The 16,478-nt window shown below is 34.1% G+C and overlaps 1 protein-coding gene across 36 annotated transcripts in view; it reads left to right on the top strand.

Moving 5' to 3' along the window:
- The window catches only part of ADGRL3 (adhesion G protein-coupled receptor L3), an 842,607-nt gene that overhangs the window by 493,043 nt on the left and 333,086 nt on the right, over positions 1 to 16,478 (top strand). For all 36 annotated transcript variants that reach the window (XM_040482516.1, XM_040482575.1, XM_040482534.1 and 33 more), the window contains one exon: positions 5,269 to 5,378. In XM_040482516.1, the coding sequence (XP_040338450.1) occupies positions 5,269 to 5,378 (110 nt within the window). The remainder of the gene's footprint in view (positions 1 to 5,268; positions 5,379 to 16,478) is intronic.

The following is a 16,478-nucleotide window of genomic DNA, read 5'->3' as shown; positions in this document are numbered from 1 at the left end:
ACAATAGCCACTGATTTTTTTTACTTAAAAAAATTTTTTAATGTTTATTTATTTTTGAGAGAGAGAAAGAGAGACAGAGAGAGAGATGAACAGAGAGAGAGAGAGAGAGAAAGTGGGGAAGGGGCAGAGAGAGAGAGAGAGAGGAAGACACAGAATCCAAAGCAGGCTCCAGGTTTTGAGCTGTCAGTACAGAGCCTGATGCGGGGCTCGAACTCACCAACCCGTGAAATCATGACCTGAGCCGAAGTTGGTTGCTTAACCAACTGAGCCACCCAGGCACCCGAATAGCTGCTAATTTTTATCTGGGGTATCGAAGTTAAAATAAAGATAAATTTATTGTATTTAACAGAAAATAGGCTAATTAATTTATTTTACATATAATTAGACCTTATCTGAATAGGTGATATGCACATAAACTCAGCAATATCATTTTCACTATATGCTGCCCTAGGTTGTAGCAAATAGAGGAATTTTTTTTCCCCAAAGATGACTTCTTCATATCACACTTAACTAATTTTGTTCCTGTACTGTTCTTAACCATATCTGAATGAATTAGTAAACTGTGAATGATCTGAATGAATTAGTAAACTGTGATGATTTTGTATCCTGTTGCTAGCCCTGGAATTATGTATGTCTTCCCTGGCAGTCATCATAACACACTATTTTAAATTAAACAATATTGCTTTAAGATTACTGCTAATAACAGCATCCAACATATTAAATAACATTTACTAAATAAACCTGATCAGTAGATGGCACCTTGAAGGTTTATATGTGGGTTGAATTAAAAGGACATGATTTTGTTCTTTTCTTTTGGAAACGTCTGAATAAATATTCATTCATCCTTTGTTCCTCCTATGCTCAGAGATTGATCTTTCCAGTCGCTACATACCAACTTGGATTGCAGGGGCCTGGTTGTGTAATGTTAATTTGAATTCGGGATCTCCTTGGAATACCTGATGCACATCACGACCAAAGGAATCCTGGCCCACTTAGATATTTTACGCCTGGTCTGTACCTCATCGGATCATCACAAGTACTCCTGAGAACCTATCAATGAATTAAGTCAGTTTCTCAAAGTGACCATGAAATGCATGACTCACAGTCTCAGAAGACAGCAGTCCCATGGTCTTCGGGTCACTGTTCAGCAGTCCAGTGACCATGATTTGAATTCTGAGAATCTGAAAAGTCATTTAACATTTTCAAACCTATTCCCTCCTCTGTGAAATTGGAGGTAATAATATTCATCTGATAAAAGAAGTGACAAGTAGGATTTGTGTGACTATGCTTTCCAAGTTTGAAAGGTTACACAGATATAGGGCGTTGTTACTCTACATTTTGGACTTAGTATGTCCTAGGTAAAGTAATTTATGTATAACTAATGATCTGGCTTACAGTTTTGATTTTTTTAAATGGGAATCTACTTTTCTCCTGTTTCTACTCTAAACCCAAATAGTTTATCTGCTTTTTTGTGTGCTATCTCACTTGTACTCTAAGTTCCTCTCAAAAGACCCAGTGTTTTGGAATGAAGTATTATTAACCTATCCTGAAACAAATGGCTAATGTTAGTCATGATAATAGTTGTGCTATGACAACCAAAAGTATACTTTGTGCATATATATGGTACTTCACACTTTTTCCTAATGAATTTTTATAAGTATAGCAACTTTGTGCAGCAATTAAATAACTGGCTCCATGTTATGTATGTGAAAAGTGAAACTCCGAGGGATTCTGAGAATTCTGTCAGTGCCATCTGCTTATACTTTACTGTCTTCTCTTAGCAACTTTCAAATGTACAGTATAGGATTATTAACTAGAGTCCCAGAACTGTACCCTGTATCCCATGACTTAATTATTTTATGACTGGAAGTGTATAACTTTTGACCCCCTCCAGCCATTTATCCTCAAAACTATTGTTGGAGTGGATTTTTTTTTTAACCGCATAGACTTTCTGATGAAAAAATATTTAAACTTTTATCACTGTAAATAAGCCTTAATACTTTCTAAGATTATGATGTTTTCTCTGTGAATATTAGTGGATTAGGATGCTTTAACCATATTATGGCAGTCTTTTCTCATCCTTTATTGTGGGTTATAGAAGTATCTTTAATATCAGGAATACTGAAAATCGTTTTTTAATTTATATTTATATTAAAAGTAAACAATGAAAAAATCTGAGTTTAAAGCACATGAGAACATTTGATTATTTCACATTTATCATCTTTAATATTTTAGAATGAATTTACTTTATTTTTTATAACTATAAAAGTACTCTCACTGGTGTAAACTATTCATTGTTCAATAATCTTTAATCAAAGGTATAATTAATTTCATTTTAATTTATAGTAACTGATGTCATACAAAAAGAGAGGACGGGGGCACCTGGATGGCTCAGTTGGTTAAGGCTCCGACTTCAGCTTAGGTCACGATCTCATGGTTTGTGGGTTTGAGCCCCATGTCGGGCTCTGAGCTGACAGCTCTGAGCCTGGAGCCTGCCTCAGATTCTGTGTCTCCCTCTCTCTCTCTGCCCCTCCCCCATCTGCACTCTGTGTGTGTGTGTGTGTGTGTGTGTGTGTGTGTGTGCGCCTTTCTCTCTCTCTCATAAATAAATAAACATTAAAAAATATTTTAAAACAGAAGACAGAACCATTAAATTTCTGTTTTTGAAGTGTAGTTGGTCTTTAAGCAATCAATGTTATAATGTATCTTATACAAAAATAATATTCTAGAGATTGTCTACCTGTCTCCCTGATTTTTAAGAATCTTAACTTATAAAGAACATTTAATATAATGCAATATAATATACTAATAAATACTAATAAAGTATGTAATTATTTTGAAAAGTTAATGTTGTAAAGCCTTGTTGTTTGATCCAGAACAATGATGATAATGACTGCAAATATATTATTGCTATAGCATGTTTTTATTTATATACCTCCTCAATACACTATCTCATTAATTAGAAGGCTTACTTGGCTTATTTTTACAGCAAATGGTCACTTATTTTAATTTTCTTAAATATGCATACATAAATTATATTTTTATAACTTAAATAATAACTAGTATGAATACTGTTTGGTGTGCATGTCTAGATAGATAAGTGGATAGGTGGATTAGAATAGTGTTCATATTATATTTTTTAATTGAGACTCTTCAAACATAACCATGTGAAATCTCTTATTCAAGACCACTTTCTGTGCAACAAACACTTCCATAGTTATAAATTTTAACTTTTATGCCCTACTCATAAATAGGGCATAAAGTAGTAGGGAATAGAGTAGTAATCTGTCTTTTGATATAAAACATTGATTAAATAATAAAACATGTAGTTGCCCTTCTGTATCTGAGAATTAGAAGAATAGACACAACTTCTAAATGAATTTTATTATATCAGGTGTAGAAATCAGAATGAAAGGTTGATAATAGGATGTAAAACAAGAGTAGACCAAGAAAGCTGATGATTTAATAACTGCAGATCAGAAATACTACATTTACAAAATATTTACATCTCATTGAATTTTATGATGTATACTTCTTTCATTATTAACTATTACTACTTCAAATGCAATCCCGATGATAACTTTCTTTAACAAATTACAGAAATAACTAAGTTTATATAGCTGCTCCTTTTATAAACATCTGAGATAGATTTATGAGTTTTTTTCCAGGTGTGATATGAAAATTGTATGCCTTAACTGCAAAGAAACATGTATTTTGACTTTGAGACATCTCCTTCCAAAAGATTTTCTTTGTAAAAGGGAAGTACTCCAATTTTTTAAAGTCTGAGTACACTAAAATGGCAAGGTGTCTCCTTGCCTCTTAAGTGTGAGGCCAGCCACATTTACATTACCGTTATTACAAGTTCTCTGGTAATCATCCTTAGACATTAAATCTACACAAGAGAGCATTAGGGACATGTTGTTCCTCAGGATTAACTATCATGCTAAATTGCATAAAAAGTATAGAATATTGGCTTTTATTAATCTTCCACTGAAAGCACAGAATATATTTTTCACCTTACAACATTCACTAATGAATCAATTTTAATTTAGGTACTAAGAAAAATCCTCATTAAGGCCAACAAATGGTAGCCTCAAGCAAACCCAAGGTATTTTCACAGTAAATCAGAATGAGTTGTTCCTTCGGTGCTCCCTTATTCCGCCAGTATGCAAACAATGATTCAGAAGTATTGGTCATTTCATAGAATAAAGCATATCTTCAAGTAGATATAACAGAAAATTCTAGCCATGAGGTAGTATATTTCTGAGATGAATAAACAAGAACATAAGACAGGATAACTGTAGAATGCCTCATCCTGTACACTTAGTGACGATATAATAGTTGGAAAACATTATTTTTCTATAGAAAAATGTACCTATCAATAAATTATTGAACGTAGACAATTTCTGAGTAAAATTTACTTTAGCAAAGCCACTCCAAATCAAAGAATCAATTTCATTATATGTATACGTACCCATGATTAAATCTGGGTAGCCCAGATTTGTTTAGCCAAGTTGCCACAAAGGATGCCTAGTGTATATTTCTATTTTAGTAGTGGTTTTTGATTATTCTCTTTGGGGATTCAAAGTTGTTTTAAGTTATAGGATATTGGTATTTGTGAACAGCCGTCTGTGAGGTTAGTGTAATTATTTGGCCAAACACAAGGAACATGAGAATCAGTTCATAGAAATGGCTTTACTTATGGTGTTAGTAATATATTAATTGATATAAATTAAATTTTAAGAGATTTTAATACTCAAATATTAAATTTTTATTGATTTAGCTTTGGCCAAAGCATTTCCACATTATATTTTGACTGCCTTTAAAATGGATGTCATGATAATCATTGAATGCATTTTACAAATTTCTGATAAAACTCTGTGGTTATATTTTTTCAATTTTTTTTTAACAATGACAATGAGTGATTCCTACCAAACAGTTATTTGTATTCACGTTGGTGCCGTCCTAAGAACCGGTTAGTGTTGCTTAAGCAGTATTTAATTTCTAACTCAATGTTGCACCGTGTTCACTAAAAAATCAAATTCGTTAGTATGAGTAAACTGAATGAGTTGATTTTTATTTCTAGGTTTGTTTTTTTTTTCTTGAGTAGACTACAGATATTTCCTTCCAAAGTCTAAAACTCTAAATTGAGCAAAACCATACTTAAATTTTTATAACAAGAAGCAAAATAAATTCAGCACTGGTATTAATCATGATTTCACTTCCCATAAGTTTATTATTTCTTCTTTTTTATTTTTTTGATTTCAGGTGCAATAACAGAACACAGTGCGCAGTGGTGGCAGGTCCTGATGTTTTTCCAGACCCGTGTCCAGGAACCTATAAATACCTTGAAGTGCAGTATGAATGTGTCCCTTACAGTATGTATATTCCTGTACTTTTCTTGTGAAAAGACATTAAGCATTGTTTTGCGTGCATTGACCAAATATTCTCTATGAAAGTGTAAGAAGTATTACATACATTTTTTTAAAGACTTAAGTTTTCAGGATCATAAATCCTCCCACCATTGGAAGAATTAGACGTTGCCTGAATGATCCTGAAGTATTCATTTTGACTATACATTTCTGTATATCCATACTTATTCTAAAACTTTTCTTAATGCAAGAATATAAAACGTTTAGAAAAGTGTTAAGAGAAAAAAAAGGAGACTGCCTCCCTCTAGGTCTAAGCAAACAAGCAATGAAAATGAATAATATCTTGCATATTATATAAGTATTATATATATAATATAATATATGGCTGTCTATATGATATAATATATATTATTATACTTACATTAGTGGTATAGAAATTGATAAATTTTGAACTTTGTAGAAGTTGTATTATCTAATCTATAAGTGCTGTCAACATTTGGAGGACTAGAAATATATTCATCCAGAAGGAATAAACTGAAAAGATATTACAAAAGTTACATAAGCTAAAGCACTCTTCAGAATTTATCTTTTGCAGCCTCAAGAAGTTTGTCTTTGCAGCTTTTAAGTCAGATATGGTATATGCCAACAACATCATTTTTTTTCTTCAGGAGTAATGAAGGATCAAACAATCAAAACTGGAACATTTTTTTCTGACTTTCCACCCAAAGGAAGAATCACCATTTCATAAAAATATTTTTGATCTGGCAGTTAATTGTTCATGGGATTCTTTAGTAAAGATCGCCTAGGAAATCCTACATTCTCATATTAGATAATCAGTTCATCCACAAAGTTCAAAACACCTGGGATCACAAGTAAATCCCAGGTTCCAACTTCCTTTGACATCTCAGAAGGAAAGTACCTGAGGATCAACAAGTTTGTTGTGCTAAGAGATAGTTGTCAGCTTGCCGCATTTCTGCTCATTTAAGAAGCAACACATTACTCCTAAGCTGTAAGTGTGCATAATCCAATAATAGAGAGCAAATTGGCCAGCAAGAAATGAATTGAAATTTTAAAATAATAATGAAAGCAATCAAGAGAGAATTTCATTTTTGCTTTATTTTTAGTGTGATTGATTAGAGAAAGTTTATCTAGTGATGTTTTATAAGCTAATTTTCCTTGTTATGAAAACAGCATGAGTGCATAGGTTTTGTTGAAATCTCAACTGAATTTATGCTTTGTATATATTGTTATCTCTAGGGACCCTTCTATGAAAGTATAAAGCTCTTCCTGACCACTTCTTGTTCATTAGGGAAATTTTAAAAAAGAACATTTGTAGTCCTTTTTGGAACTTTGACAATTATATTTGGATTATATAGTAAGATCTTTGTGAATTATATAGAATAGCTGTTTCCAAAGGCATTTTATAAAAATATACCATAAGGAATACCTCATTTTTAAAGACAGTTTGAGGAAACTTTCAATCATATTTTTGAAACGTGAAAGCTGAAGTAGAAACTGTCAAGCTAGATTTTTTCACAATTTTTAAATATTAAAGAATTTCACGGCTGTCTCTTCAATTTTCTGTATTTCTTCAGAATTTCTTTGAGGATAGTTCCTCCAAAATCCTCTGCCAAACTTATCTTGAAAAATCATTACTTAAATCATTTCAATATAAATAAGAATTTGTTCATATGCTTTTGCATAGAAGGAGTGTGGTTTACTACACATTTCCCTTCTCTCTTATAAATCTTCAGAGATAAACAATTTGATTCCTGAATATCCTCTCTATACAGGTTTCTGATAATCCTAAAAATTTACTGGTTGTCTAGTAAGGATGTGCATTATATTAAGATATTTTTCTGATTGTTTCATTAAATAAGAATTATAAACTTAGGTGCAGCCACTCGCCAGTTTATATACTGGTTTGATTTATACGGTGTAGCATGATTGTTTGTTTAAATTATCTTCAGTTAAAAGTGCAATGTACAAATGGGAATTCACTTAGTAAATTTAAAATGATTTCATAGGAAAAAATGCAAAAGAATATATAAACCGTGGAATAAAGTATAGTGACTTATTTGAAAGGGAGGTTTATTTAGTAGAAAAACGACCAGAGATCAGGGAGCGTGGTCAGATCAGAGAATATGGTCTGGTTACTTAACAAAAAGCATTAGTCCTTCAGCTGAGAAGCTATTAAAATTTTCTGGATCTCACCTTGTAGACCTATTCCCTGATTGTGATTTAGACCAACCCTAAGCTCTTTTTTCTTATCTGTAGCCTAAAATACACAGACTTTTTCAATGTTGTAAAAAAAAAAAAATCACTTACTTAAAATAGCTACCATTTTTTGGCACTTACTACATCTCATTTACCACATGGGTTAAATGTTTACATACATTATTTTATTAAGTTCTCACAATATCCTCCTCCCTGTTTGGTATGAGTATTGCTATTCTGAAGAAGAAACTGAAGCACAATAGGATAAGCTAACGTTTCATGTAAAACAAAGAATAGCTGGATAATGACTGAGCCAAGAGTGGAGCCTGTCTCAAGTACCTGTTCTTAAGGACTCAGCTTTGGTTCTCCCCATAGAGTTTCCCATTGATAGGTTCATGAGTTATTTAATCTCATTCAGTATTTAACCATTATAATTGTTATCAGTACAGCAGTGGCACACGATGAAAACAAATGCTTCAAGAGCCTAGAGTTTTTTTGTTAGTTCTTTTGCTACTTACTTTTAAGAGGTTTTAATGCCTTTCTTCAAGCCGCTGAATCACTGCAAACTTCCATTTCCTCAAACACCTAACAAAGCATAATGGCAAAAACTAGTTTGTGCTGTTAAAATGCCACCCACAATTTGGAATGAGGCTCTTATCTAAGTAGAACCTTAAGAAGAAGTTATTTAAACCACTTGTATGATAAGAGAAATCCTAGTACTTAATATGCTTATTGAAATATCCCTAATGTATGATTAGAAGGTAAACTTCAGATGTAGGATTCATTATTCGTATTTTAAAACTTTCTACTTGAACAACTGAATAAACAAATTATGGTAGGTTCTATTTGTTATACAATTCATTAATATCCATTTTCATTTTTAATTTAAGACAAAAACCTTAACTGTATATAAGTGATGCATTTGGTATTTATGAATGTTTTCTTAATATTAACCCATGGGAAAAATGTTAGTATTGGTATTTTCTTTTTTTATATATGTCCTGTGTGTGTGTTCCCATGGTAATACTGATTTTTAAGATGATATTTCCCCATGGAAAAACATAGAAAGAATGAAAATATAGAAAGAAATATAGGAAAAAATATGTGGGAAAGCGTACAAATATTAATGATATATAAGCATATTACAGGTAATATAGATAAAAATTCAGCAAAATTCTTTGTATCACACAAGAAACGTGGAGTTAAAATATCTAAAGTGAGCTTGCAATAAATTTTGCACAGTTTTAGGAGTCAGTAAATAGGTATATGGTTAAACAATGACAGTTCTAGAAGAACCTTAACCTGAATCAAATGGTATGACTTTTTTTCTTTTTTTTTCTTTCTTTCTTTCTTTTTTTTTTTTTTTTTTTCTTAGATGCTGATGGGAAAGAAAATGAGAAAAAAATAGTGATTATAAACAATTTTGTGAGGCCACTTTCTTAAGTGTCTTGTCAACTTTTCTGAATCACTAAAGTTATATTTAATTTTTTCTAAATCTCAATTTCTCCCTCCAGTCTGTATTTTCTTATTTCGGCTCACAGATACCCTGTTTGTCACCAAATTTGGAACAGATGAAATCAATACTTTTCTCTGTTCTTGTCACACCTTAGTTCCAGTGTGACTTTTACAGCTTTTGCATTTTCTTTTGAGGTTTTTCTTCCTTAGTGATTTTTTTTTCTTCTCCCGGGAGATGACCCAGATATTCCAGAGGTTAAACCTCTGCGTTTACCGGGGCCACACTTTTGCTCTCCACCCCTCTTCTTGCCTCACTTCCATCCCTTTTGGCCTGATTGGGGATGAAAATTGTGGCATCTTCCAGTAGAGTTACCCTTGTTTAGCAGGTTTACAGGGAAGATTTGTGTTAGGGAGAAAACAATAAAACAACTAACCACCTAAGTAGAGTATTTTTTCTGAACAAAGAATCTTTACTTTGTATCCTGCTGACAATTTGTCTTTCTTCCAAGGCATACAATTTCACGCACATTACACTCACAAAGTACTTGTCTTCTCTCACAAGCCAGCTTTTCTCTTCAGTTCTTTGTCTCTTCCTTTTAGGAATACAAAGCACTTATTAGTTATTCTAGTAATCTTCTCTCATGGTGGATTTTCTTAGGAAATGGGGGGAGGAGGAAGCACACGATTTGGAGAGCTATTAGAAATGAGTGTTTGATTAAACCAATCATGTTATAGCACTTGCAGGCTTTCTCACCGTACACATTAGCCATCTGAAGAGTTATTCGTGATCGTCTATGGAAAGACAAGCAAAATGTATCTTGTTGGAAAATCAGTATTTACAAATAATTTCATACCTTTTACTGTAAGAAAAAGTGCTGTACTTTTCTTCAGCATTTGAAACAGACCAATTCTTTAATTATAAATAACTAAATATATTTTTGCAACTAATGGTCAAATCAGTTCCTTTTTAATATATGCATTCTTTGATTCTTATTATGTAAAAAATACAGATTTTAAAGATCATGTGCGGAGGGGCACCTAGGTGGCTCAGTCAGTTAAGCACCTGACTCATGATTTCAGCTCAGGTCATATCTCAAAATTTGTGGGTTCTTGCACCACATTGGGCTCTGATGCTGAAAGCATGGAGCCTAATTAGGATTTTCTGTCTCTCCCTCTCTCTCTTTCTCTGCCCCTTTCTTACTTGCATGTTCTCTCTCCTGCTCTCAAAAATGAATAAAGTTTTAAAAAAATTTTAAAACTCATGTGCTGAAATTAACCCATATGTTCAATTTTTAAGATATCACAGAAATGTCAAGATATAATTTGAATAACAATGCTTCACAACCTTTTTGAGTTTCTGACCTATAGGAGACATTCAAGAAATATGTATTAAATGATTGAAGAAAAAAGAAAATTTAGTCAAAATGGCTCCTTCTATTTATTGCTCTAATGGTAAATTCAAGAAGCTCTTATCTACAGAAAATACCTTATTAGTTCAGAGGGAAGATCTATGTTAAAAATATAGATTATATGAATTTTAGTTCTTCCAAATTGGTGATTGTATTCCTCAAGAATGCTAATAGCAACTCATTTGTTTTTCACATTATTCTTCTCTATGCCTCCATGCAACATAGCAAGTATTGTCCCGTAAATATTATTCCATCTGTAAGAGCAGTTATCTAAATTCTCTTTTTTAGAATGATATTTGTAACAAAAGCAACCAAATTCTTCCTTTCTTTGTTTTTCTCCTTTTGCTCCCTCCCCCCAGTTTATTTCTTTCTCTTTCAAATAGTTTTTCTTTATTTCACAATATCTTGTACCTAACAGATAATCCATAAATTGTGTGCTGATAGTTAATTTAAGTTCTGCTTGTATGCCTAAAGTATTATATACCTATAAAAATTGCCCTCGTTGGTACAAAACAAGAAACTTAGATGGACTGTACTTTCTTGGAGGTCCTAATCCTAAACTCTCTCATACCTCTGTCTATCTGCTCATATGTTTATGGAAATTATTCTCAACTAAATGATGTCATTTGCTTTGAAGACCTCCCACTTATCTGTCATCACTCAACATCTGTGATATACCTGTCATTGCTGCATATTAGCATAGAAAGCTCTGAAAAAAGATTCTGCGCTTGAAGAATTTAGTCCAGTGCGGCTCAAGGTCCCCAAAGTTACAATGTCATTAGTTCAGCAAAGCAAAGGAGCATTTCACATTAGCAGTGTACAGAGAAGGCACGCCCTTCCCGTAGCGGCTAGTATGGGATGGGGATGGGTATCTTCCAGGAAGGTTTTCTAGAGGAAATGACCCTTGAGCTGAGTCTTAAAGAATGAGTAGACTCCAGTGAGAAGGACAGTTGTTTGTTTCTTTGTTTGTTTTAATTTTTTTTTAACATTTATTTATTTTTGACCCAGAGAGACAGGGCATGAGTGGGGTAGGGGCAGAGAGAGAAGGAGACACAGAATCTGAAGCGGGCTCCAGGCCCTGAGCTGTCAGCACAGAGCCTGATGCGGGGCTCAAACTCACAGACTGTGAGATCATGACCTGAGCCGGAGTCGGACGTTCAACCTACTGAGCCGCCCAGGCGCCCCAACAGTCGTTTTTAGCAGATGGGACAATGTAAGATAAGAAACTGTATGGTGAATGTAAAACCAAAAGTGTTTGGTGTTTTCATAAAATACAGAACATAACAGTGACAGGAGATGAACCTGTCAATTGGCAGGTGGAAATCATGACCTCTGTGTATGCTGTGATCCCTGTGAGACCTAATACTTATAGTGTGGATCACAGAAAAGACAGTAAAACTATTTCTGAAGGCAATTAACTGATATGTTAATAAGACATGCTTGCAAATCTTTAAAAAAACAGTTTCGACTGGTTTAAGTTAAAAAAAATTGGGGGGGGGGGGGGGGTGGGGGATACAAAGTAGCAGTTCCAGAATCAGGTAACAACCAGGTCCAGAAAAATAAGATCCCGTGAGCCACAGAACAAGAACTGGTGGAGAGTCTCTTAAGGGCTCTATTATGTTCAGATGAATAAGTTCCAAAAATGTTTCATCTGGTGTAATTCCTGTAGTGATCTAGGTTGGGACATTAAGACTGCATGACATCTAGTATCAAGGTGGTGTTTTCATACAAAGACAGTGGGGCTGGAAAAGAGCCTAAATGTGATCAGGAGGACCAGATCCCTCCGTAAATCGGGTGCAAACCTGTCCTGTAGTGGCTCTGGGCCAGCTTCAGCCTGCAGAGGGATTCCATAAGCCTCTCAAACCCCGGAAAGACAGATTTAACATAAAGTCTGGAGCAATACTGGACCTGCATTTCCTTGGGCAATGATAGACTGAAGCTGGCTGGGGGCTGCTCCCTCTTAAATAAGGGGCAGCTGGGTGGCTCAGTTGATTAAGTGTCGGACTTTGGCTCAGGTCACGATCTCATGGTCTATGAGTTCGAGCCCCATGTTGGGCTCTGTGCCAACAGCTCAGAGCCTGGAGTTTGCTTCCTATTCTGTGCCTCCCTCTCTCTCCCTGTCATGCTCTGTCTCTCAAAAATAATAAATGCTAAAAATTTTTTAAACATAAATAGGGTCTGTTCTTCTCTATTTGTTGTATTATCCAGCATTTATTGTATTTTACGTGGTTCACTATAATCACTTAAAATGTCTCCTGGCTTCTGAAGATACTTAAATTTTGTAACTCTTGTTCTAGAGTTTGGATATTTCTGAAGATACTTAAATTTTGCAATTCTTATTCTAGAGTTTGGATATAATCAGTGCTAATACATGTAAAAGCACTCTAAATTGTTACTATATTTCTTAATTTTCAAAAGATAGTAAGTTCTTATACCAAGAATAATTCTACCAACAGAAGGTTTTTGGTGCCCAATATGGGTCCGTCCTTATGTTAGGTGTTGGGGAAAAATAGATTTCGGCCCTGTGAAGCTGGCAGGCTTGGGGGATAAGGCAAATAAATAACACATGAACCAGTACATACAATCATCAAAGATAGCAATAAAATGCAAGAAGAAAATAAAGACGACTGTATGATAGAGAGCAGTGAAAGGATCAGCTTATTATGTAAGGTGTGGTAACAGACTTCTCTGAAAGACCTGAAGAATGGGGATAGGACAATCAGACAAAGAGCCTGGGAAAGAACTTCCAATGCAGGGAGAGCAGCAGCAATGAAGACTGCCAGGTGGGGAAGAGGTCAGGCAGCTCTCATACTGGATAGAAAGTCGGTGTGACCACAGTCCAGTCAAGATGGAGGCCAGTGACTTGGAGAGCTACAAGCCTGCAATTAATATTGTTAATAACATTGCTAGTGAAACAGAAATTTCTTTGGAGATTCTAGGATTTATTAAGAATCAAAGTATGCTGAATGAAATTAAATAAACTGGCATTCATATTGCATGATTCTACAGTAACGTAAAGGTAAACTTTCATCAAATAAGCCAAATGTCACATGGCATCAATACCGAGGTAAGCTTTGTATATAGTTATAGTAGATTAATAATATGTAAATGTATGCTTAGATGCTGATTATAAGGGACCAAGATAAATTGAGGGTATTAAAGAATTAATTGCAATGCCAGAATTAGGAAAAGATTTGGTTTAGGAAGTACAATGTTATATAGACATAAGTAAACTGTGAGAGGTTAGCTTAAGTATGTTCATTTGCTTTATTTGAAATAGTAAAATTATAGAGTTTGTGCACTTAAACTTAATTCAAATAAATTTTTATAAGGTGCTCTAATTGAATTGCATAAACATGTAGGATTAAAAAAGACACGGAATATAACATTTTGTTTTTAAAATATACTGCATATGGGAAGAAAACTAGTGAAAACATGTGAAGGTAAGGCTATTTTCCAAAGTGTTTATTGCTAAAAAGGGTTTGTAGCAAACATCATGATGTATTTTACCTGTGGAGTTAGTTGTCCAGGTATTATTTTTCTAAATACATGTAAAATCAAAAATACTATAAAAGCGCCTAGTTATTTTTTTTGTATTTTAATCATTAATTTTATGAAGCTAGAAAAATTGAATCAATTGGTTTGAAAGTATTTCATTCAAATATTAAAATTTCAACACAATATCTCATTAAAATGTTAAAGTGTTGATGCTCCTGGGTGGCTCAGTCTGTTAAGTCTCTGACTCTTGATCTCAGCTTGGGTCTTGATGTTAGGGTCATGAGGTCAAGTCCCACACTGGGCTTCGTGCTTGGCCTGGAGCCCACTTAAATTAAAACAAAAATAATAAAGTGGTAAAGGGAAAATATATGTAAATTTTAATAGTTTTATTTTTGAGAAACTTCTCAAATGGTAGGATATCACAGTTCCTATGAATGCTGTAAACATTTTTAATTGCTTAATAATTTTTTAAAACCCTTCTGTAAGCCCAAAGACTTTTTAACAATTAAATTCTTATATGGCAGACTCAATAATGATGCCACCCCAAAAATCTATATCCTCATCCCTAGAACCTGTGAATATTTACCTTAAATGACAAAAGGGGCATTGTAGAGGTGATTAGATTAACAATCTTGAGTTAGGGAGATTATATTAGATTATCCCAAGTAGATTGACTGTAATCACAAATGTCCTTATAAGAAGGAGGCAATGTTAGAAGCAGGGATATATGACAACAGAAGCAGAGTGAAGTACATGAAGATACAGAAAGGGGTCACTAGTCAAGTAATGCAGGTGGCCTCTGTGAAGCTGGAGAGAACAAGGAAATAATTTTTCCCCTAGAGCCTCCAGGATGAACGTAATTCTGCTACCCTCTTTTTTTTAAAGTTTATTTATTAATTTTGAGAGAGACAGAGAGCATGAGGTGGGGGGGGGGCAGAGAGAGAGAGAGAGAGAGAGAGAGAGAATCTGAAGCAGGCTCCATGCTGTCAGTGCAGAGTCCGAGGTGGTGCTCAAACTCGCGAACTGTGAGATCGTGACCAGAGTAGAAACCAAGAGTCAGATGCTTTAACTAGCTGAGCCACCCAAGTGCCCCTCTGCCACCCTCTTAATTGTAGCCCTTAAGACCCACACCGGACTTCTGACGTAAGTGTTTGAAACTACTACTACATTTGTGGTAATTTGTTACAACAGCAGTAGAATACCAATAAAACTTACTATAATATTATCTTTTCCCTAAAATTATTAAATTGTTTTTTTAATTGTTGTTTACTTAGGATGTGGACTAACAAAGACATAGTTTTTCTTTCTAAGTAAAGATTATCGTATTTTTCTCATATTTTTATTTTTTATTTTTTTAATGTTTATTTTTGACAGAGAGAGAGAGAGAGAGAGGGAGAGGGTGAGGGGGGAGAGAGAGAGAGAGAGAGAGACAGAGGATCTGAAGCAGACTCTACACTGACAGCAGAGAGCCCAATGCAGGGCTCAAACTCACAAATCATGACATCATGACCTAAGCCAAAGTTGATTGCTTAACTGATTGAGTCACCCAGGTGCCCCTCTCATGATACTTTTAAAGAAAACCATTTAAACTTTCTGTAATAGACTTGCTAGATGTAGGATATGCAGCACATCATTATAGACAGAAATCATGTTACTTCTTTTTATAAATGTATCAAACGCTAGGCAATCCCAAGTCAAGTTGGTATTTAGTATAATTAATTTTGCTATGTTACACATATCTACTATTTATGTGAGGCAGCAAGAAAATGAATTCAGTAAATAAGGAGTTGATTGTGAATATATGAACTACATAAATAGTATGAATAAATGTAGTGAGTTTCCATGTAAATTTTCTTGTATCTTTAAAGAGGAATTTCTCGCAATAACTGACTTATAATACTTGAATTAAACCCATATATATGGCCTTCCAAGTCTGTTCTGTATGTATTAATATAATTTAGTTTTACCAACATTTAATGAAAACCTAGTTATCTTCAAAATATTGCACAGTGTTCAAATGCCTCCAATAATAATGCCTTCAAATATGAGTGGTTCCTAACTTCCAAGAACCCATAATCTCCTCATCATTCTGTCCTCCTTCAAGTAATCACATCAATGTAGAATCAAAGACTGGGAAGGAAACTCAATACCATTTAGTTTTTATTAATATGTATTATAAACATATTATCTTCTTTCTATGCTTATTGCTTTTCAGCTTCAATTAGAACAGAAACCAGGGCAGAATAGAATAGTAAGTGATACGGAAGAAAAAGAAGTGGCTGTTTCTAAGTGCATCTCTATGGCAAAGACATATTACCTCTGCTCTTTATCAGTTCCTACCACATTTTCCCTGTCTTCGCATTACCAAGTTCTCTGAAGCATTGGAGAATATAACATAGTGGTTAAGAATGAGAGCCTTAGAATTTACGTTCTGATTTTGTCAATTACTAGCTATGTCCTAATGACGTTGTTTTACTGCTCTGTGAACAAAACCCTTCACAGAGAAAATAGGGATGATAATCAACTT

Source organism: Herpailurus yagouaroundi, unplaced genomic scaffold, assembly GCF_014898765.1.
Source record: "Herpailurus yagouaroundi ecotype Mexico unplaced genomic scaffold, PumYag 28, whole genome shotgun sequence".
Lineage (NCBI taxonomy): Eukaryota > Metazoa > Chordata > Mammalia > Carnivora > Felidae > Herpailurus > Herpailurus yagouaroundi.
This window is presented reverse-complemented; position numbering and strand designations above follow the sequence as displayed.